The sequence below is a fragment of the Siniperca chuatsi genome, linkage group LG2 (genome assembly GCF_020085105.1).
Source record: "Siniperca chuatsi isolate FFG_IHB_CAS linkage group LG2, ASM2008510v1, whole genome shotgun sequence".
NCBI lineage: Eukaryota > Metazoa > Chordata > Actinopteri > Centrarchiformes > Sinipercidae > Siniperca > Siniperca chuatsi.
Window position 1 is genome coordinate 11,742,204 of NC_058043.1, and position 23,429 is coordinate 11,765,632.

General features: G+C 39.9%; 1 protein-coding gene across 6 annotated transcripts in view; it reads right to left on the minus strand.

Annotated features, from left to right (window-relative positions):
- The window catches only part of tox2 (TOX high mobility group box family member 2), a 108,603-nt gene that overhangs the window by 16,512 nt on the left and 68,662 nt on the right, over positions 1 to 23,429 (minus strand). For all 6 annotated transcript variants that reach the window (XM_044170306.1, XM_044170299.1, XM_044170292.1 and 3 more), the window contains one exon: positions 11,130 to 11,417. In XM_044170306.1, the coding sequence (XP_044026241.1) occupies positions 11,130 to 11,417 (288 nt within the window). The remainder of the gene's footprint in view (positions 1 to 11,129; positions 11,418 to 23,429) is intronic.

Here is a 23,429-nt window from a genome sequence, read left to right on the forward strand (position 1 = left end):
TAGCATGTAACACATACTGACTCTTCATGGACTCCTGACATAGAAGACAGGTCTATAATACTGACTTTATTTCTGCACATATGACTAGATCAGTGATGCAACATGAAAATGATGTTATTTTTTTGAGTGGGGTAGACCAAATAGATGGTTATTGGTTGAGAAAGGTAGCACTGCATTCATCTTATTCTATGTTGATGCAGCTAAGTCATTGAACACTTTGCTCATCATTGTTGTGGCTTTTCTGCTGTATTTGGTGGTATAACTATAAACCAAGAACTACCAATTAGAGTGATGCAGTGGCCTAAATTTATATATTTAAATTATTTATAAAGTTGGACTTTGAGTTCTCTTGAGTATTGTCATAGCTGTGCTTAACCTCCAGCAATTTAGTTGTTTATTGTAAAGCCCCAGGAGATCAGAGTCCCTCATATACAGGAAGGAGGAAAAGTAAGAGAGAAAGAAAGAGGACACTGGAACAGAGAGAGAGAGACAGAAAGACATAGGCAAGACAAGATACAAAATACCAGATGACCTAAGTACTAAAATCCATCTCCAAAGTTAGCAAGGGGACAGTTAGATATTGCTTTTTGGTGATGAGCAGCCAGGCAGACCTAAACTGTGATGTAAAGCCAGGAAACTCGGTGTGAACGTGTTCCTCTGCCATCGTTACGCCTGTCGTGTTTGTATTCACATCTTGTACATCATAGTCAAATGGGAGTCAAATAACAAAGGCTTTCCAATTATGTGTAGCACATTGTGTGCGAGATGGAATATCACAAAGCCATTGTTCCCCTGCTCCTGCTGACCTTACCTTTGAAATGGTTTCACGGCCGCTCCAATTGCCTGCACCATTTGATTTAGCTAAGGGGATTTGACCACCAGCACAGAGATGAGAGAAGGGGAGACGAGAGCCCTATACAGCTACAAGGAGAAAGAGGAGAGATTCACACCAGAGGAGAGTAAAACAGCTAACCTTGCTTCATCCTTATGATGATTATACCAGAGTGGCATCTGTTTCATCATTTAAATAAGCGGGTTGATTACTATGCAAGGTTTTATTGCCCAGGCATCATAATAATTTAGTCTCTCCATGCTAAAGAATCAATAAATGTTGTGGTCAAGTTTCAACTTATTATCGCCATCAAAATAAATCTTCAGTGGGTGTCAGTTTTTAATTAAGTGCCTTCTGTAGAGCTGAGTCAATTCCCTTTTAGTTAACTTGCACTTGAAATGCATTTGCTATTTATAGAGCATTTCCCCCACAATGTTGCATGATATCTTCTAGTATTTGGATTTTAAGGAAACATCACCTGCTGAACTGCTTTAATCAGCGCTATCAGACTTTCAGACCCTCTCTCAATCCTGTCCTGCCCTGTTTGAATATACGGTGATCAATGCTTCTGCGAGTCCTGAGACTTTCCTCTCCTCACCCCCTGCTTGACTGGAGCCATCTTGTTTAGAGTGATGGCTCACTCACACAGGTTCACGACTGCTATTGTAAAATCACCCAGCGTTTAATTGAAACAAATGACTATAATAATAGAACATTATCCCTGCAGGCACCCAGCCATGACAGCTTTAATTAGAAGCGCGTTCAAGACTGATCCTTCAAAAGCACAGCCGCCGCGCAACACGGTGGTAAACACGTCTTTAGGTGGGGAGCCAACCCTGGGCCTCACAGCCCTCAAAGCTACTTCTCATTCACCCTGAGGGCAGAGCACTAACAACTCTGTTCCTCAAAGAGCCTTCGAGCCTCCACCCCTCTCTCTCCCTCCTCACTCTCTCCTTCTCTGTCTCTCTCTCTTCCCTCTCCCTTCATCCATGTCTTCGGTTTATCAAGCTTATATACACCCAGGAGGGTCATTTACACAAGCTGAGGAGAATTAATAAGAGAGTGGATTTATGAATCATACGCTACTTAAGTATGAAAGCAAAGGCAAAACGCTGCTTCTGCCTTCTTGTGACATCAGACAGATGCTAAGTAAGGAGATATGATGGGCAGCAGATGCCGGGATGTTTGAGAAAAAGAAACACAAGTGGTTTAAGAATGTGTTGAAGCTTAATTGGATGTATTTCAAAAGTAGTCAAGATGACTAATAAAATATTATTCAACAAGACAAGAAGACTTTGATTCAAATGTAATATGATGCTATGAGGTGTCCAGGTGTACTACCAGCCAACTGTATTTAGCAACACACTATTAAAACCTCATTTCACTTAGGAGTTTTTCAATCGTTCCAATTACATACTAGTCAAAAGGAAAAATATAAAAATGTTTGCTCTCGTATCGCCTGCGCTCAACTGTGATCAAGTAATTAATCTGGCAGAAAAACAGCAATACCGCACAAACTAGCAGCATAAGGAAATAATTACGAGTTTCAACACAAACTTTGAGAGAAGAAGCAATTTATTCCAAGAACGTCTTAAGTAGCCACACTGTTGAAATGGACTTTGCCTCTATATCTCTCAAAGCCAAAGAGAGTCCATGCCAACACATTAGATATTTTCATAAAATGTAGGAATGACGTTAAAGTTGTACCACACAGATAAATGAAACAATAAACACACACACACACATACACACAACAAAAGTGAAGTAATAACAAAAGTAAATGGTAAAAGGGTCAACTTTTATGATGTTGTACTTTACAACCCTTTGTCTTGGTATTGTATTTTCCTTTATGTGGAAAGTACTGTATGCCTGTGGCTATTATTATTATTATCTTTATTATTATTGTGATTATTATTAAATCTAATGGTATAACTGTAAGCATTTGCACAAAGAGGCTGATGTCCCTGGTTGGTTTGAAAAGTACTGTACCACCCTGAACGCCTCTCAGAATGAATCTGTGGCAGCAACAAGGCCGTGGTTGATTTGCAGATAGTAATGTCATGATGTCCCCCTCGGCACCATCCTCCATGTTCCTCATTACTGCTAATGTCAGAACCTCCTTTGCTTTTATTCTCTCTCTCTCTCTTCCTCTCTATTTCTCTCCCCCTCCCCAGTTCTCTCTCTTGTTCCTCAGTCTTTTTTATTCTCTCTCTCTTGTTCTCTCTCACTATCTCTTTCTCCCCCTGTCTTGCACCCTCTAAGCCCGGGCGTGTCTCGGAGCTCACCTCACAAAGCACAGCGTCAGAGAATCAGAGCCTTGCCTGACATGACATGTAGAAGACGGTTGTGAGGAGCGGTAGGGACACAAACTCTTGACAGCAGAAGGCAAGGCTCCTCTGCTCCCACTAATGAGACTCCTGACTGCCGTGTCAAACACACTTTGTGTGTATGTGTGTGTGTGTGCGTGTGTGGGTGTGCCCATGCTCGCACAACAAAAAAATGAATGTAGATGCAGAAATAATGAAGACAAAAACTAGAAAGAGCACACAGATGAAAAGTAGTTGCATACAGTACTGTATGTGCCACGCAAGTAGAGGTCATGGCAAGGTGATTTGCATGTGTGTAAAATCCGCTCACAGTGAAATTTCACACAATTCTGACAGAAGCCAACTACACCTTATTCTCCAGCTTTGAACTATATGAAATGTTACAAATGGCAGAATACAAAACAAATGAACTCATTGCTATTGCTTTGGTGCACATGATCACACAGTTCGCTGCATCACACCCTGAGTTACAGTTTGTATGAGGATTATTGTTTTACTGATGTTCACCAAAAACTTAAAGAAGAAGCAGATTACTTTAAACAGGTTTTCACCCAGATTTAATGCCCCCACACATCCAAACGTGTTTCCTATTGTAAGTCTAACACCGATCACTAAAGTTTATGGTCAAGTAAAGTTTTTTTGCTACAAAGACAGCTCAGAAAATAGTTCTACTTGAAGATAAAAATGGGAAGAAAAGACAAATGAGCCACTGGTTGTACTTAAAATTGTATTTTAAAACTCTGATTTACACCCAGATTTTTGTATTATAGTTTTTTTTATGTTTATCTGTTTTTTAATAATCAAAACAGACACAAAATATCCCCAAAAAGAAAACAATCCATAAAGCCCTCAATTCTGTAAATGCTATGAAAATTGAGACATGCAAAGATATTCTTAAGCTTACTTTGTGTCCTTGGTGAGATTTTGGCCCATCATTCCTTTCTAGTCTGATATCAAATACAAACTGTGACATTTTTTCATACTTGGCACCATTGAGGATGAACGCTACCCATGGATTCTGCCTGTAGCTTGCGCCTCTTGGTGCTGGATTACAGTAACACAGCACACTATGTTACATGAATACAAGTGTTTTAATCACCCTGACTCAAGCCACTCTTGTGCACATTAGCAGACAGAGTGGCAGTGTTGTGTTGAACTGGTGGCTGGTGGCACAGCAGGGGGAGACGTCCCTGAGTGAGATGACATGGGACGGCTCTCCACAGCCACCAGGGCAGAATATTCCTGGTAGTGAAAGCAGAATGAGCTGATGGATGGTTGAGATTGGCCACAGTGCAATATGGACACGATTTCATGGCATGATAAATCTCAGCAGGGGCCCGTGGCTAAGTGTAATATGAAATCCCTTATCTATGTATCTGCTTCATAACACCGGCTATCTGCTGCTGCTGAATCTGCCTTTGTTACTTTAGCTTCTGTTCTTTGCTTGAATGCCTCTGTTGATCACATCTACAGTATGGAGGAGGACGATGACAACAACATGTGTGTGATAACACATCAACTCAGTTGTTTTTGAAATACGATGTGATGAATTATCTAAATTGAAAATTGTCACTGTAGAGATCCTCTTCCATTACCTTTTGAACACACTGATAAGCAGCGTTATTAGAAGAGATTTTGCATAGCACTCCATACTGTAGAGGCTGGCCTGTGTTTGTACAAAACAAGTTTAAATTACACCTGCAATATAAATGAAATGCAATTTGTCTCACAGAACTGATCCTTTTAAAGTCCGGTGTGTGTGTTATTTAACACCATCTCTTTAGAATTTCTGATTAAAAAGAAAGAAATTAAGTCGGCGCCTTATCCTCTGATTAGCTTAATCCGATAGGTTAATTGACTTTATCAAGGTGGAGAAAATAGATGAGCTGCCATTCCAGCCTGCAATAAAAATCCCTCCGAAATGATGAAATTGGAAAAAAAACTATATTTCTTTTAAGACATTTCTTAATATACAACTACAGTTTCATATCACATTGCGAGAGAAATAAGGCACTTTCTCCCAGGAGATGAGAAAAGAATTGAATTTTTCCTTATCGGTCATCTATTTTTCCACAGAATGCTATTACTTGCTGCCTGCCGTTGCTAAGCAACAGGAAATATTAATAGGACCTTTTATTAGCTAGGCTTTACCAGTGGAGTACTAAAATGAGGAAGTGGAAAACATGAATGTGTTACATAAATCTCTGAACCTTTCAGGGTTTGCACAAGTCTCTGTTTGTCCAGTGATTTATGGCTGTGATGGTTCATTTATGGGAGAGGGAGGTGTGAAATGCCAAATGGAACATTAGCCTAAGGGACAATTTGAAAATAAATAATCACAAAAAAAAAAGTGAGAAAAGGGAAGCAGTTTAAGGAACAGCCCTATTTTTTCCTGCAGATTTCAAGAGGCCATCAAACAAAAAAGTGATATTTTTGTTCTGCTTGAGACATTGATCATTCAAAATCATCAACGCCTGAATCAACATTGGAATAACTAATACAAGTCTCATTCTATCAGTGAGCTTGTTGAACTGTGGTGAAAAGCGACAGACATTCCATCATTTTCTGCAGACGCTCTAATCCCTTTTAAAAATGAAGGTCTTTCAAAGGAGAAATAGGTTTTCTTCATTTGAATGAAAAGTATAGAATAAGGCAAAGCCTCAAAGAGGAGAAAGTCTTTAAAGGAAAAGGTAAGACAAATTTAAAGTCCATATTGTAAAAGTCTAAACACATTTAATTACAGTATTTCTGAAACGTCACTTGATAACAGTCCAGGTGACTTAGAATTAGGAGACCAAGATTTTCTCTATAAATGCATCACTTTATCTCTAATCCATTTTTTTCTCTGTTCCATGTTTATACAAAAACCAGCAGGTGTACAGTGTGCGATTATACGTTAGCTGAGACCCTCCATCAGAGGGAGAACACATTAAAACACACCTCTGCTCTCTTATCATTAATTCATCCCAGCTTGTTTGTGACAAGTTCAGTTGACATTGCAGCTCATATTTCATTCACACAGGCTTGGAGAGCGAGCACCTGCCAGGAGCACTTAATACCTCGTGAGTAAAAGTAAAGAAAGAAAACACAGGCATCCACCCAATTTAACATGACAATCAGGGTGGGATTAACACTTGATAATTAACCTCAACAACTGAAGATAAAGAGCCTCTGAGGAAATTCTTACATTTAAATGTTGGTAACAAAAGAAATTAGAGTATGAATTTGAATATGAATACAGCTGGCAGATCTTCAGGGTGCCACAACCCTCATTACAAATGAACTGACCCTCATTCAGGCAGATTCCCGTTTTGTATTCTGGAAAATAAGAAATGAGATAATACCTGGGAGTTTGTTGGAGCTAAGGCTGCATCTGTATATAGCTCTTTCTGCTAATACATAGCCACGCATAACATCCCCTGGCTGATTATACATTCATCATCTGTTACATATTCAAAACATCACACTCGAGCCAGTTTGATGATGGCTAATATTGCATGCATCATTGAAGAACATGAAAAAAACTTAATCAAAGATAATTTATTCCAGTTGCAGGCACAGGTCATATGAATTTGAGGAGCATTTTAAATATACCATAATTGAATATGGAGCTATTCTGTTCAAATAGATTGCAGATGTAGTTGTCACAGCACAGGTGTGAAGCTCATATAAATATATCTATCCAGCCATTAATAAAATAGTTTGCTTTAGGCGTGTTTTGGTGTAAATAAAGACACAGGAGACAACAACGAGGCCACTTCACTCGTGAGTCCAGAAATTATTCACTAGCAGCAGCAGAGATGTGTATCTTTCTGGGCTGTATTGATAAGATCAGTGCAACCTGAGCATGGCTATTAAATGTCTAATGTGTTTTGGAACTTGTAGATGCTATGACAGTGGGGGCATTAACAGAGAGAGGCAGAGAGAGAGAGAGAGAGAGGCCCTGTGCATCAGAGCATCAGAAAAAAGAGCTCTCTGAAAGATATCAGGTTTGGCCAGGAGGGGCTTCAGACCGCAACATAATAAACATCAGCAAAAAAAAACAAAAAAAACCTTATGAATTGAAAATGACCTCTTTACAAAATTAGGGGAATACAGTCAATTATGTCTTTCAGGTTTTGAGAGTCAGCTAAGGAGAAAAAACCTAGAAAGTCACCACCTGGTTGGACAGGAAAGTTAGCTTCCATCGACTACTCTCGTTACTGTTAATGATTTACATTACCTTTAAAGGATTAGACTGGGGATATTCTATAGTTTTGTTATTGTCAACAAATCCCATGAACCAAATCCAACAATGAACCGATCCTACTAACAAGGTCTGAAACTAACAATTATTTTCATTATTGATTAGTCTGCCGATTATTTTCACATCTAGTTGATCAATGGTTTGGTTTAAAAACATGTCAGAAAATTGTGAAAAATGCCATAATTGCGATTCCCTGTGAACGTTGATATCTTCAAATTGCTTGTTTTTTCCAACAACAATCCAGATCCCAAAGATAATGAGCTTACCATTATAGTTGACAAAAAACTAGCAAATATTCACATTAAGAAGTTGGAACCAGTGACTTTTTGGCACTTTTGCGTAAAAAATTACTTAAACAACCGATTGATTATCTGATTAATTTTCTGTTGATTGACTACTCGATACAGCTCTTCTCACAAGTATTGCCTGTGTAGCCTGAACCTGATATAGCTTATTCTTCTGTGCTCCAAACCTCCACTGTTGTTTTGTATAAGCAATTATAAGTTTGTATATTTACATCTTCAGTAGGGAACAAATGGGCTTAGGTCAGAAAACCACAGACAGGGGAGGGAAGTCAGAAAGTATTTAAGACAGACTAATGCATTGTTGGTTTTGGTCTTTTCATGGGGTACGTAGATAAGAAGAAAAATATAGAAATACATCAGTGTTCTAAGTTTAAGTGAAAATCTTGATAGTTGTCATTGGTCAGGAGAATCATCATACAATCCATTGTTTGTATCCACCTAAAGATCTAAATCTAAACACCATTTAGTCCTACAGTTCATCCTACCAACACAACACACTGACAGCTCCCTGACTATGATCAACTGCTGCTGTAATACTGCTCTACTCTAAATCCTTTTTGTTATATAATCGCCCTATTTATTTTATGTTTATATTGTTGCACCTGCAATGGAGTACTTTCAAATGTCCTCATACTTGAATCACGTAGGCACACATTTAAAAACCAGAAGCTCTCAGCCTTTAGATGAGGCAGAATAACCTTATTTCACTCAACTGAATTATCTCTAAAATATCTAATAATGAAATCCAGGAGGTACAGAAAACTGGAGGTATATGCTCATTCTGAATAAGAGTTACCTCTTTCCTCTTTGCAGTTTCTTCTTGCTTTCCTCCCCACAATGCCCTCCTCTCTCTCTCTCTCTCTCTCTCTCTCTCTCTCCATCCTTACCCCTCCTCTCTTCATCCAACTCTATTGCACTCTTTTCATTGCCCAGCTCACGTATTGAATCTGCCTGATGAAAACAGATCTCACTGCAGCACCACAATAGAATGGCTGATGCAGGAAAGATGAACCCTAATGGATTTTTTTTTTCAATGTGCTCAAGATTGAATATAAGGCCTGACCTCCAGATGTAGTGGATCCATTTCAACAGCAGAGATATTGTTTATAGTGAGGACACAGAAACACATAGACACACATACAGTACAACATCAACAGCAGCCGCAGCAACATCCCTTTCTATCTACATATAGCACTCAAACTTTAAATTTGAAACAGTCTAAAATTAGAATTAACTCTTGTTATTTATCTATCCATGTCAAGTGAAGGTATTCATTATGATAGCATCTCATGTTTGAACTGCAGAGTTTGCTTAATTACTCTGCTCAACAGACTGTGTCAAGGTGAGGCACCAATTTAATAGACACTCCATTCTCAGCAGAAATGAACCTCTGCTACGGTTTGGTAGTTTCGCCAGGCAGGCTATTTGATTTTGAATTTTCTGAGTTTGCTTTATATGCTGCTTTTCGCAGTGAAGTTGAAGCAGAGTCCTGAAAAGACCTCCTATATGTTCAAGGAGCTTCTCTCAGAGCCAGTTAGAAATATCAAGGTTTGGGGAGGTTATAACATGTTCTAAAGATCACTGATCACCTATGCTATTTTAAATTTGGTGGTGTAATTTCCAGCAATTAATTATTTTCTAGTAATTTCTCTTGGCTTTTTCTTGACTTATCTGCTTCTAAATTATCCTGAATATAAACTTAATTTGGACAATATATCACATTTAAAATATGTGTTGCACTTATCTTTGTGTCTCTACTTTCAAAACCAAAACATCCTTTAAACCACCAGGCCTGGTTTATCAGAACAGCAGTCACCAGCAGTTGCCAGCATATGTAGCATATGTGTTTTGATTATATGTTCATTGCGTGTCATTTCAAACATTTAAAATCTCATGCATTTTAATCACATAACCTGCAGTATTCAATCTATTAAACCACAGTGTAGCCCTCTGTAGCAGTAACAAATATCCCGACTGCCGAGAAAAAGACTGGCCAATCAACCACTGTCTCCACAGTAAAGGTCATGACCAAAATGTGAAATGAATATGAAGATAAATGACACATGAATCCAATACCTAGGGGGAATATTCCAAGATTATATATAACATATAGTATGTTTATATTTCAGATCTTTATCAAGCTGTATTTTGACTATATGCTGACTGTTATTTATCCTTGTGTCTGCTGTTTACAATGAACATTATAATACATTATGCTTGACCTTGATATGCATCTGTTTGTATTTAATGTATACTGTATATTATAGATGCTCTTTTTTATTTATTAACATACACAGAAGACGCTGCTGACATGTCATTTCTGATTATGCATCAGACAGAAAAAAACAATATAAAAATGTGTACTATATTATGAACTGCATACAGTCTGTTATATTACCAGAAAGACACAGCTGCCAAGTAGCTTCCTGTGTCTGTTAATAATATCTCGAAAAAGCCAACACCACTTGAACTCCACTAATTTGCTCAGCTTAGCTTAGCTTAGCTTTTTCTTGCCATGTGTACAAAAAGAGTGACTAACTAGAGAGTCTTTGCTTATTGCAGCCTATAGGCTACATTATGTTTCACGCATAAGCCATATATATATCATTTGCTGTGATAGAAAGCTGCTCTATTTCCTGCAGTTCTCATGAATGCAATTATGGTTTGGAGATGCTAATTTGTGGAGGAGCAGTTCTGTGTGGAGCTGAGGGAGTAATCAGCGCGTATTCATGTTTGAAGGCTTGACAGATTGACCGATGCATGCTGTCAAGGTAGATATGATGCTGATGGATTTACCCACAATCCTTTTCTCCATGCATCACAGCTGACATGTCAACCACTGAACAATTATTCAGTTTCCCCACTTAGCCCCCTTCTTCATGTCTTGAAAATTACATTTACCTTATAAGGTTGTAATCTGTTTCATATTAGAAAGCTCTTTTAAATGGCTGTTTTGTATGTATGTTTTGCAATATCCAAAAAGCTTCACTCTAAGACTAATTTTAAAGGTAAAATTTTTTCCAATCTCTCATATGCTCAATCATCTATTTTTTCCTAAATTGCAACTCGTATCTACCTCAGTGATGTGGTATCTGTTCAGTGTGTGTGTGGACATGTGAGGGTTAATAATTTGCCCTAATGTCCTCCTGGGTGTCTCAGCAACAAGAAATTACTTCTTCAAAGTCCTATAGTTTTGGTATGAGGCAGTACAGTTGAAATCACACCCCAAACTAAAAGGGTTTAGTTTAAACAACCCTCTTTCCTCTGAGGCATCAAATAATTTTCACCGTAATTAGAAGCTTAAATTGTCCCAAACATTTGAAACCATTACTGAAAATATTCTCTGGCTCCTTAATCATCAGCTTTCTGGTGTTACGGAGTCCCTCATGAAATGGTTCAGTCCACGTAGAGCTACTCACCGAGGGCATTTGGCTGGAGACGAGGTGGCTGTCCTGTGCCAGCATGTTAGACATCATGAGTGTAGGCAGCTCTGGGTAGGAATAGGGGTTGATGAGCCCATTGTGTGGCAGCGAGTGGCAGAGGTAGCCTGTAGCGTCGTGCTCCATCAGGTGAAGAAGAGGAGGCTCGGGGTGGTTAGGTGGAGTGATGGGGGGGATCTCGTAGTCCTCGTCCCCGGCTCCGTTACCACTGGCCGTGCCGCCACCTCCGCCTCCTCCCCCGCCGCCGCCAGTCTGACCTGTGTAGCTCTGAGGGAGAGACACAGAGAGAAAAAAGTGAGAAAACTAGGGTTTCAGGAAGTAGTGGATATTGGTAGATCAAACTAAGGCTAAGTCATAACTGATTTCTACATGACGCTATTCCATATGGGTTCCAGATGTAGACATTCAGTTTACGGTAATAGAGTTACTACATAGAGAGGAATAGTTATTTCAGGCGTCAAAGGTTCCAAAAGTCCTGCTCATTTCCTGCATAGGCCATGTTAGGTAACTGGAGCACTTCCAAGGCTTGGATGGGTATAAAACTCTCCCAGTTTAATCATCAGTATCATAAAAGATTAGCAACTGTGTTACAAAATATCTATCTTATTTGATAAAAACTCAAAGGTACAAGCCTGTGTGCATAAAACAACTCTCAATGTGCATTTCATTAATAAACATCCAATCACCAAACTTAAAATTCAGTTGCATGCTCAGCTAACAGCAAACAAAAGCTAAAGTAGAAACACAAAAATATATTCAGCAGTTTAAATCAGTTTTGAGTTTTGCTCCCAGATGCAACACTAAAACACTCTCAATTTGCTACAGCTCTAATTCACACCTCTAACTGGCTTCTTCTCCGTAGCAATGGCAGCTGAGGTTCATGGGTATCACAGTATTTAGAGCCATTCACAATACTAAACTGGTGGAAAAAAAATTTTTTCCCCCCCCTTTTAAAAAAACAAACAAAGTTGACATAATTAAAACTAACATCAAGACAGACCTATAATATTGTTAAATTATCAAAGACTTTCTATGTTATGGAAAATGGAGGATAAACTGGAGGCTCCTGCCACCTGCCTAGATATTTTATCTCACAGGTGTCTATTAAATATGTAAAATAGGACACCTCAACAGTTCCACTCAACAGTTTAACCCCAGTTCTAGATCAGTGCAAAGTTGCAGCATCCATAGAAACAGTTCATGTTGCCATTGCTACTTGCTAACTGTTAAGCTAACTGTCACTTCTAAAGAAGGAAATGTTCTTCGTCTCCCCCATGTGCATTTTTGTATATTTGGACACCTTGTCGTTAACTTTTGCTTACCACGGCAACATTAGACTGCAGGTAACCATAGCAACAGTACTTCTGCATTTGCTTCATTACCGGTTAGGCCACCCTTTATTGTTGCTACTGACCTTCCCATGAATTAAACTGACAACAAGCAAAAAAATGGATAACTGTTACAGCCATGCTATAAGTGTTATAATACATTTATTTTGTGGTGTCCCAACATAAAATAAGACTCTGTTTTGTGTTCCTCATCCATTATTTTCATATATCAGGACACCTTGATGTGTATTATCAATTATAGAGTGTTAGATAGGAAAAACTTAAATTATGAAAGATTGTGGTTCTCAATTTCTTGCTGAGGACTCCAGGATAAACATGTATTTGGCAGACTACCCCTTACTGACAGCTGTACTAGCTAACATTTGGTTGATCAGTGACAAAATAAATGCAAATTTCAGTTATCCTTGGATCCACTGACCATCACGACGCTGGTTACTGCATCTACAGCTGTGGTCTATCAAGGAGCTAATTCATTAAAACCTTCTGTGTAAAGTAGCCTTTACAACATTTAAGGCTGATGTCAATGTAACCTTAAAATGCATTCAAAGCATTTATTCATGGGAAAACTAGAACAAATAAGAATTTATTTATTAATATGTTAACATCTTGTTTACCAAGGAATTCAGTTTCCTGCCATTCTACAAAAAGCTTTGTAAACTGTTTAAATTCTGATCTGTCACTTGACTAGAATAGGTGTGATTTTGTTGAACGTCTCATTTTGGAACAAAAACTCAATGCTCAGTGATCAGTAATAAAGAAGACCAACAGTCACTGCATTTGTGTGCTGTCGCGCTAACACAGTAAGTCCAATCAGATCAGAGTTCTGCACAGAGCAAGAAGAGAAGAAAAATAGCAGGGAAATTCAACGGGGAATGAAAAGCAATTTTGTCTGAGACGATCCAACTTGACTCCCATTGTAATGACTGAGTCAAATTAATCATCACAAATAATATTCTGGTGTCAGCCATTCAAGGGTTTTTTAATAGAATTTTTATGATTCATGTCTAGCAGTATACATCAAACAGTCAGTTCTGCAACATTTCTGAAATCAATTCAATATCATCTTTGTGTAGGCTGTCATCCTCGGCAGCAGAGTGGTCATTTATCTCTCAAACAGATACTTTTGGAAAATAAGGGGCATGGGGAGATGGAAGAAAGGAGAGAGGATACAGGGCACATTTTTTTCCCTTGTTTCTCTCAACCCTGTTTTAGTATAAAGGTGAGTGCAATGGCCCATTCTGTAATTTTGTGACCATATAAATTGCTTGTTTGTTAAGATAATATAACTGAAAAGGTTGACAAATGAGCATTTTTCAGTTGCTTGGAATAAAAACAAAATAAGCCTGTTTTACTGCAAACAAACCTCAATCAGCATCAGAAAATATTAACAGTGTAGATTTAGTTGAATGTTGGTGTTTGTTAATTTGAATAGCAGCTTTAAATCCTTGTGTTTCTGTGTTTTTTCTGCGGTGGGGCGAGCCCTTTTTTTCCATTTGGATCACAGATTGTGCCTTTAAGTACACAATAACGGACAATGTTCTTTTTACAACAACAGCTTTCAGCAGGATTAAAATATATTTAATGTCTTTTAAAGGAATACCAATTTAAGGCAGCGAGCACAAAGTCAGATGAGAGGAATTTCATTAAGTTGCAATACCTAAAACACTCATCTTTAATTTGACCACAAAAAAAGGATGTTGGCGATGTTTTATTGTGAAGCAAGAATGTAGACACAGACTCAGCATTTAAAGCACACTTTCATCTTCCTACATGTTACGCCAAATAAAGAAAAGAAGAGAAAAATGAGTGCGATTGCCTCAATTTGATTTACTTTGTCCTGACATAGCCTGCAAGCCAGTTGATATTAATTTTCTGGACTGTCCTTTGAAGACAGATGTTTTTGTAAACCTTTGGGGATAATGTTATTGTTTGGTCTAATGGACAAGAAAACGAACATTTCCTGAGATTCAATTTCCCTCATAATTGTTGGAAGGAAACTAAATTGTCTGCTGTAAACATTGGGGCCATTGTGTGAAGTGAGTCCCTGTGCGTGTCCCTCGGAGCCTTCAAGTCGCCGTCATCTTTTACTGTGCTTCACTACGACCGTGGGTGACCACTGTGTAATCTAAAGACCGCCGCGCTTAGTCATCATCTAGCATGTTCATCAACTTTTTGTTTTCTCAGTGTATAAATATATATCCACGCTACAGAAACATTTTCCTGGACCCATCCGTTGCTTTTGATTGTGCTAAGGGACAAGGACTGAGGATGTGTCATGTATAAGATTGCTGTGAGGGCTCATCCAGTGCCCTTGATGATAAAATGTAAATACCAAGGACGCTCCCAGTTGGATTGTGGCAAGATAAATTATTCATACGCCTCTATTCAGAATGAGCTTGCATGTACAGAACCACATGTACACTCTGGCTAATGTATACTCTTTCTCATTTAAAAGTAAAATCTAAACAAAGGCAATGTATTTGATGGATCGTACAGACCAGCATGTGTCCTAGTATGGAATTGTCTTTTCAAACAAAAGCCTCCTCATTTTTTTCCCTACGAGGTACTCGTCATTGGTTTACTTTCAATAGTCAGGGAAACACTCCTACCAAAAACTGCATTACACAGATTCTATTCTACTCACTGAAACATCCTTTATTTTCCTCCTCTGATCAATACCACACACTATAGGGAACATTATTTCCAATACACAGTATGCTCAGGCTGCACAGTGAGCCAAACACAATCTGTAACATTTTAATTAAGAGACAGATCGCTCGACTGTAAGTGTTACATGCCAGCACACCTTTCATTTGAAAGAAACAGATGAATAGACAGTTGGTCTGGGACTGAGAGAGAAAATAACATTGATTGGGGAGCTTTCCAGTTTGTCTTTTATTTGGCACATATCTCTCCCTCCCTCTGTAACACTGTCTGAGTGTTCAAGGCCTTCTGGAGATGATATTGACTGTGGCTAATGGCTCATTATCTGTACATTCTTCTTATTATTATTTTATTGTTGTAATGCCTGTAGAAATCTGGATTTTGGACATAACCCGATTCATATTCAAATTTATATTAATTCTGTAAAATGATTAACTGTCAAATATAATTCATATGTACGTTACAAGAGCTGCATGCCTTTTAGTATTTGTAAAACACTACATGATCTTGGCATAATGTTGTATTTAGAGCTGAATCGATTAATCAGCTACTATTTTGATAATTGATTTATCATTTAAGCCATTTTAAAACAAAAATCCAAACATTCTCTGCTTCCAGCTTCTCAAATGTCAGTATTTGCTGCTTTGCTGTGTTTTAAATCATTGTAAACTGAATATTTTTTGGACTGTCAGTTGGATAAAACAAGACATTTTGATATGTCACCTTGGGTTCTGGGAAATTTTCATGTCAACTATTTTTGACATTCCACAGACTAAATGGTTAATTAATTAATCCACAAACAGATTAATCTCTCTCTCTGAAAATAATCCTCAGTTGCAGCCCTAGTCGTATTATTTGCCGGTTTCTTAGTATATTACCTAAAAAGGAACATCATTATAGGTTACAAACATTATTTTGACAGGTGGCCCCACACACTGTGAACATTTCCTCTTAAAAACAATCAAGCTAGACATCAAGTCACACAATAAGAGCATAAGTATATTCAGGCCAGTTGCTTGTGTGCCACACAGACGTAGAGTTTGGAGTCCTCTCAAGTCAGCGTTTGTTTCGGGGAGAAGGCGGGACCGACAGACGATGACAGATCTCCCTTACCACTAATGTGCACTTATCTGCCTATTGGAGAGCTTTGTCACAGTGTTGATTTATGCTTAAAATCCCCCACACGCTACCACTTCCATCACGTCCGACACTCTTCGTTCCAACACCTTCCCGTATCCGCTGTGCAGCGCTCTGCGAACGGAGACAAAGTCGGGCCCCGTTATCTCTCCTTTCCACGCAGTCCGGTTTGCAAGGAAAAAGGTGGATTTATCTTTGGAAAGAATTTGAGAGCATCATCTGTTCTCATTCACTCTGCCATCGCTCTCCCAAAGGAAGATTATACTGTATATTTATGAATGATCCTGTTTACTAGTGTACACAGGGCTCTTGTTTTAATGTAACACAGCAGAGGCAAATAGCTGTTGTCAGACTACAGAGATAACTTACTTCCAAATGCTTAATCTGAACGGCACAAACTGATCTGCTATTTCTGTTTATTGGGCTGTTTGTTTTTGATACTCCTCTTTCTCTTTTTCCCTTTCCTCTTCTTCTCTCTCTTTATCCCTTCATCTCTCTCAGTCATCTCAGGCTTAATTAAAGCCATAGATGTTCTTCTGCTACAATATCATGTCAGGGGGGGTATCAACATGCCACAAAGCCTTCTCTGGCAGAGCCCAAAGAGCGGGAGGGGGAAAGGGCCAAAGATCCGGTTACAGCCACCCTACACCTCCACTCTCCTCTTCCTCTTTTGGCCGGCCCAACACCAGCCTGGCCTGCCCCTCAAAGAGCCCAAACAGTTCTGGTCCATGCTCCACATCCCCTGGACCCTGATCATCCCCCCCCTGTCATCTCATCTCTCTCTACAACAGCCAGGCTGCATTATTTATCTGTCACTATGTTAATGTTTGGATATCATTATGGGGCTGTGGGGATGGGGATGCTAAACCACCATGTACTTGGTTTCTGTCCGATGAATGAACGGGACGGGAGGGTGGGAAGAGAAGAAGGTGGAAGAGAGAGATTGGGAGGCAGCGAGGGGGTGAGACAGGGAAAAAATAATGTCAAAAGCACGCTCTTTCTAGGAAATAAAATCCAGCTACTATCTCTTCAGCTCTGGCCACAGCTATGTGAGAAGAAATGATACTCCTCTGTGACAAAAATGCTTCTTATTTATCATTATAGGAGGGAAAATATGGAGGGATCGGTGAGAATAATTATAGCGAGAACCAACTGTCCACAGTCCAAAGATGCAGATAGCCCCATTCACCCCAGATACTGAGTTGATTACTAACTAACCTCCCATTGACTAAAACCAGCTTTTCTAATTGCATATACTGTCCCCCTTTTTCTTTAATGTTACCTTCCCTTATTTTCTCTTTTCCCTTGTGTATCCTGTTCCCAGTGCTCGTCTCACTTGTCAGTCAAGGTCAGAAGGTCATCCTCATCTGATCGCATGTCAGAGCAGATTAGAATCAGAGCTTTTGTGCCATGTCATATTTCATTATGCATTTGACTCATCTCGCAGGTCAAGGGGTCAGTGTGATTTGATTGGATGACAGAAATGATATAATTTGTGTTTAACCCTAGGCTGTATGAGGCTCTGAGTGGCGTACTAATGCATTTTGCAAAGACGGGGCAGGCCCTCTCCACAAGCGACTAATTTGAAGTGGCACACCGCAGAGTTGAAGGAGAGCCAGAGCTAGTGCACAACATGCGGAGGTTATAAGGGAGGCTTTATCAAATAATAAACACAACCTCCCTTGTACCTCTGTTTCTGTCTGTCTCTTGCATGCTTTCTTTTTACTCTGCAAACTGATGCATGTGCTCAGACATTAGCTGCCTTCTGCGCCTAAAATGTTTCTTTATCAATTTGATTCACTGAAAATGTGTCACTGACCCTCTTCTCTCTTGTTTTTCTCTTTCTCTCTCTTTCTTCCTCTTTCTCTAATAACACTTGATATTGGTGAGAGAGGAGACTAATGCTGTCAGCAACAACAACCACATCATTATTGCTGAACATTCAACTGGAACACAACCAACATTTAAATAGCTCCCAAATGACTATAGAATAGAACAGAATAGATTTAACAGTGACAACAAAAAACCCCAACAAAGTTATTTTTTGAAGAGGAATAACAACAAGTTTTAATGTTTGATAAATAAACATGAATCTTCCTCTGCTGGTTTGCGTCGTGCGCACAGAAGAGTTCAGGACTTTGCAGTAGTAATTATATGCAGATGCCGCACAGTGTCAGTGAAAACTCAACTGTGATCTCCACTAATGCGGTCAGAAAACAAACTATGGGTGCACAGGATCGTTCAGGTTTCCCAATAGTCATCTAGAGTGATTGTGATGCTGATGTTGATACTGCTGTCGGTGACGGGGGAAGAGGCGGGAGAGAGGAGAGAGGAGGAGGAAGGTGGAAGAAGCAGAAACGAAGGGGGGAGGGGGAAGAGATGAATCCAACATTTCAAATGAGGACCATAATCAAACTTATTGCCTGACAGGGTGAATCTAGGATTACAATGTTACATTGGCAGACATGCAGTATTATTTCCAGAGTCCCCTCTGTCTCTTCCTGTTCAGAGCAGCCATGTCTCCTGGAGAGGCAAGGCTTTTAACTTTCCTCATTGGCACACCGCTGTCTGTTCTGCGAGGTTTAACTACAGCCACAGCTATTGCTCAGTTATGACCACACAGAAGCCACCCAGAGACTCGACAAGGCCAAAAAACAGCAGCCAGTCAACTGCTTTTTAATTTTTAATGACTCTTCAGTTATCTACTTTTATATATATCTACTTTTCACTGTCAAAATCATTATTAGTGCATGTTATTAGTGCATGGACAATGGTGCTACTGTGTCTGAATGACAAAACTAATTATTGTTATAAGAGCAAGTAAATGGACAAAAAAAACAGCACAATAAAGGGTTGGTGGATCAGTACCGACTGACTCTAACAATGTTGAAAATAACAAAGGGAGCGCTGATGGCGTAGTCATCCAAACAAACATGCATTATTCTGAGAATTGTTAGGATCCTGTCACCCACAAATAACTCTATATCCACCAGGAGAAGGGGGTGAAACGTGCATGTGGCTAGTGAGTGTGTGTTTGTGTGCCTGTGTGTGATTTAATCTGCGTGACAAATGTGTGTCTGCATGCATGAATGTAATAGCTATTGAATGCTTTTGTGAACATTTTGTAGGTATCCCTGATTTTTTTTTAAACAAAAACTTATTGTTAGAGTCTGCCTGCTCTGTGTGTGTGTGTGTGTGTGTGTGTGTGTGTGTGTGTGTGTGTGTGTGTGTGTGTGGTGTTAGTGTATTCTTAAGTGTCTCCCCTCCCTGGTTCAGAGTCAATGAGGCTGTGTATCGGAGGCTTGCACAGCTGGTGGGAGCAGGAGACTAACATCTGGATCCTCGTACTCTTGGTGCCATTGTTAATAAGAGGCTGGTGGGGAGTGGAGGGGAGTGGAGGAGACAGCTCTCCAGTGTCAATGAACCTCCCTGTCTCTCACTAGAGCTCAGCAGTGCAGCTCATACTTGATGCATCACAAAAGTGTCCACAAAAGGACCTCCAGCATTGCAGCAAATCCACAACTAAGATTTTAGTGTTAAATCCAAACAGGAACAGCTTAATAGGCCTGATTTTTGTAGTTTTTAGCCACGCTAGCTGCATGCCTCTAGGGATTACAATGTTGGTTGGTTGGTCAGTCCACCACTTTAGTCCACACTGAAATAGCTAATAACTATTGGATGGATTGCCATGAAATTTTTCCCACAGAGAATAAATCAGACTGATTTGGGTGATTTCCTGACTTTTCCGCTAGCACTACCATGAGGTTGACATTTTTGTGAAATGTCTCCACAACTATTAGATAGATTGCCATGAAATTTGGTTCAGACATTCATGTCGCCATTGGGATGAATTGTAAAAACTTTAGGGATCCCTTAACTTTTCATGTAGCACCAACATCAGGTCAACATTTCTGTTTGTCCAGTACTTTGGTTTGCTACCAAATACATTCCCATCAGTCTTTGTTGTATTTTGTGTGTAGCAATGTGATGACTATGGTGAATATGCTAAACATTATACCTGCTAAACATCTACATGTTAACATTGTCTTTGTGAGCATGTTAGCTTGCTGATGTTAGCAGCCTCACAGAGCTGCTAGCATTGCTATAGCCTTGCTCTTGTTAAGTCAATCTTCAAGCAGAGGCTTAAACTGACACACAAATATATAAATATAATGTAAAAATATATAAGCTGTCTGCCTCAGGCTTTGTACAAATATATTTGAAGTACTCTGCTTAACTAGTTTAATAAGAAAAATTACCTCATTTCAACTTTCTCAGATATGAGGAAATTAATCAACATGTATCGATGTCAGCTTAGGCCTTTTTTCATACCTGGAAGATACTGCATCAATAATTAACCAAGTATTTTTGCTAATGAATCTTGGTTCAATGGACCATTTTCCTCTCTAATAACCCATACCTTTTTTTTCACAGGAATGAGGGCAAACAAGTTCAAGGCAAACTTTGTATGTTTCATTTATAGAAGAGATAGAAAATCTCTGTGGTTATGAAAAGGCTAAACAGACACTGGCCATTTCATGTCTTTTATAATACTCTGGCATGTGATCTAGCACAAGAGTGAGTGTTTGGTCTCGCATCATTCTATCCAATGGGGTGTAAGGCCTACACAAACACATTAAGGTTGCCATTAGTTTCATCTGATCACCTGGGGCAACAGGGGGATGGACAGCTTGGCAGAGCGAGGGCCTTACACAAATATACAGCTGTGCATTTATATGTGGTGCCATGTCAGATGAGTATTTCAAACAGAGGGCTTTTAAATGGGGCAAGAGAGAGGAGGAGGAGGGTGAGGTAGGGGGTTTCCAAATGACTGTAAAAAGGCCATGGGGAGAGAGCTTTCCATCTTTCTGCTGCCGTGACAAATATGCCTGCACATCTTTTTGCATTGTCTCTGCTCCCTGCTTCGTCAGCGAACAGCTATAGAAATATTTTGGCAGGCTGTTCTTTGTTTTCACAAAAGATGTAGTGAGGGAGTGAGAGAGAGGGAGGGCAGGTGGGAGAGGTACTGGGTGGGAAAGGTAAAGGGATGTTGTCAGAGGTTTGGTTGACATTAGAGAAGGAGGATAAGAGTGGCAGGGACGAGTGGGGCAGAAAAGGGAGCAAGAAGGACAGTGGGGGAGACAAAAAGGGTGAGTAGGAGAGTGAGTGGAAAGGGTGAGGTAGGAGAAGAAGAGCAGAAGAACTGGTGGGAAGTACAAAGCCAGGGGGAAGTACAAATGAGGTAAATCAGGTGAGGTGGCATAAAAGGGGGAACCGACAAGGGATTGCGAAGATTGGAGTGACGAGTACCGGGTGAGGCACAAAGTGGGAGAATCAATTGGAAGAGGAGGGGGCAGGTGGAAGCATAGGGGAGGAGGAGCCTGCCACTCTGGTCCCCAGCTCCAGTCTAAACAGCGGGAGGAAGCTGTAAATCAGACTAATGCGGCCGAGCTGTAATTCAGACCAGCAGGGCCAGGGCGCTGGTGCGGGGACCCCGAACGGTGGGAGTTTACAAAACGCCGCCGCGAGGCTTTAATCAGTGCAGCGATCCGAAGATACCGTCTCCCCCAATCAGCAGGCTTCCTGTCAGTCACACACGACTGAACCTGACCAATCAGGCTCTGCTGAGGTTCCAGACGGGCTGGCTTGGCTTTGGGCTGCTGCCAAACAAGAGAATTACTCATCAAAACTGGAAAGGTGGAATGGGCCTTTAATTCAGAGCAAAGAGGGTCGAGGTGATTGATTTGTCAAAGGTTGGACATAAAAGACTATGGGATCATGTTCTACAATGGTTCATCAGAAACATATGGGGGAAAGATGAGAGACACAGGGGAGCTGTGGAGGAGGACTTAATGATACTTATCAGACTGGAGTTTCCACAAGTTTAGGCACTAAAACAATGTGACAGACATCATATCTGTTCAAATCTGTTAACACGAGCTCTTACATCACTAAATCTCTCATTAAAAACATTTAGGAATAATAAAAACAACATGAAGGCCTCATTATAAGTTCAGTATGTCAGTGTCTTTAATGAACTTAATCATAATCACATCTGTTTGCTGCCATATAAAAAACTTTCCATCGATCTACAATCTGTCTCTGCTTCTCCGTGTCTCACAGATCTGCTGTTGGCACCCAAACACCTCTCTAATTACAATTACAACACCCAAGGGGCCGGTCTAATACTTGGCAGCAACGACTTACAACTAAATAACTGAGACGGGAAATAGCATCAAACTTACCGTTAAAACATCATTTGAACTCCCAACATGTAAAACAGGCAGACAAACTTTCAAATCACTCGTTACCAGAAGCTGCCTTTTCATACCTGCATTTTACTCAGAGAGGAAGGAGGGCAATGCATTAACTTAAAAGTGAGCGGAAAATGCAAATGTAGTCCACTTTATCATCAGGCATTCAAACAGACCCTTTCAACTCGGCAATCCATAATATTTCAGCTTTGATGCTCAGGAAATGGCTACAGCTCAATGGTAACACTGAGCTGGATTCTGCTCTAGTAGTAGTAGGACTAGTGTGACTGGGCTGCACACACACACACTGTGCATGTTAAAACCACATGCAGTGTCTTGGCAGCAAAGACGCTACAGCGGCAGCCAATCAATAAAACCTTGTTACGCTAATTGCAAGATCATAATCTCCATTCCGACTTCTGCTGAATATCCAAACAGTCACTCCATTAGCTGAATTATTCCCTTGTGCAGTTTCTCCATCTCTCTTTCTGCCCTCCCTTCCATTTCCTCCTCGCATTCTTTTTTTCTGTGACATATTTCTCTCAAACAGCAGTTCTGCTAAATGAATTCATAAGTCACGGATAAAGACATCAAAGCAAAGCATTGTCAAGGTAAAGTGCTGATGAAGTATACTGTTTCTTTCACTTTGCTGTGGAGCTATGAGAAGGCCTCTCCACAGTGCATTCATTATCTTTGATCGCATCGCTCCATTCTGTTCTGTTTAGTATTAGCAAGAGAAATCCCACTTCAGGTGAAGGTCTATAATAAAAAAAGGCTCTCTACTCTTCCACTTTCCGCTGTAGCGATTTCGTGTTAGTGTGTCTCTTTTTGTGCTCGAGGGTCAGATCAAACCTCTGTGACACCGGAATAAGCCT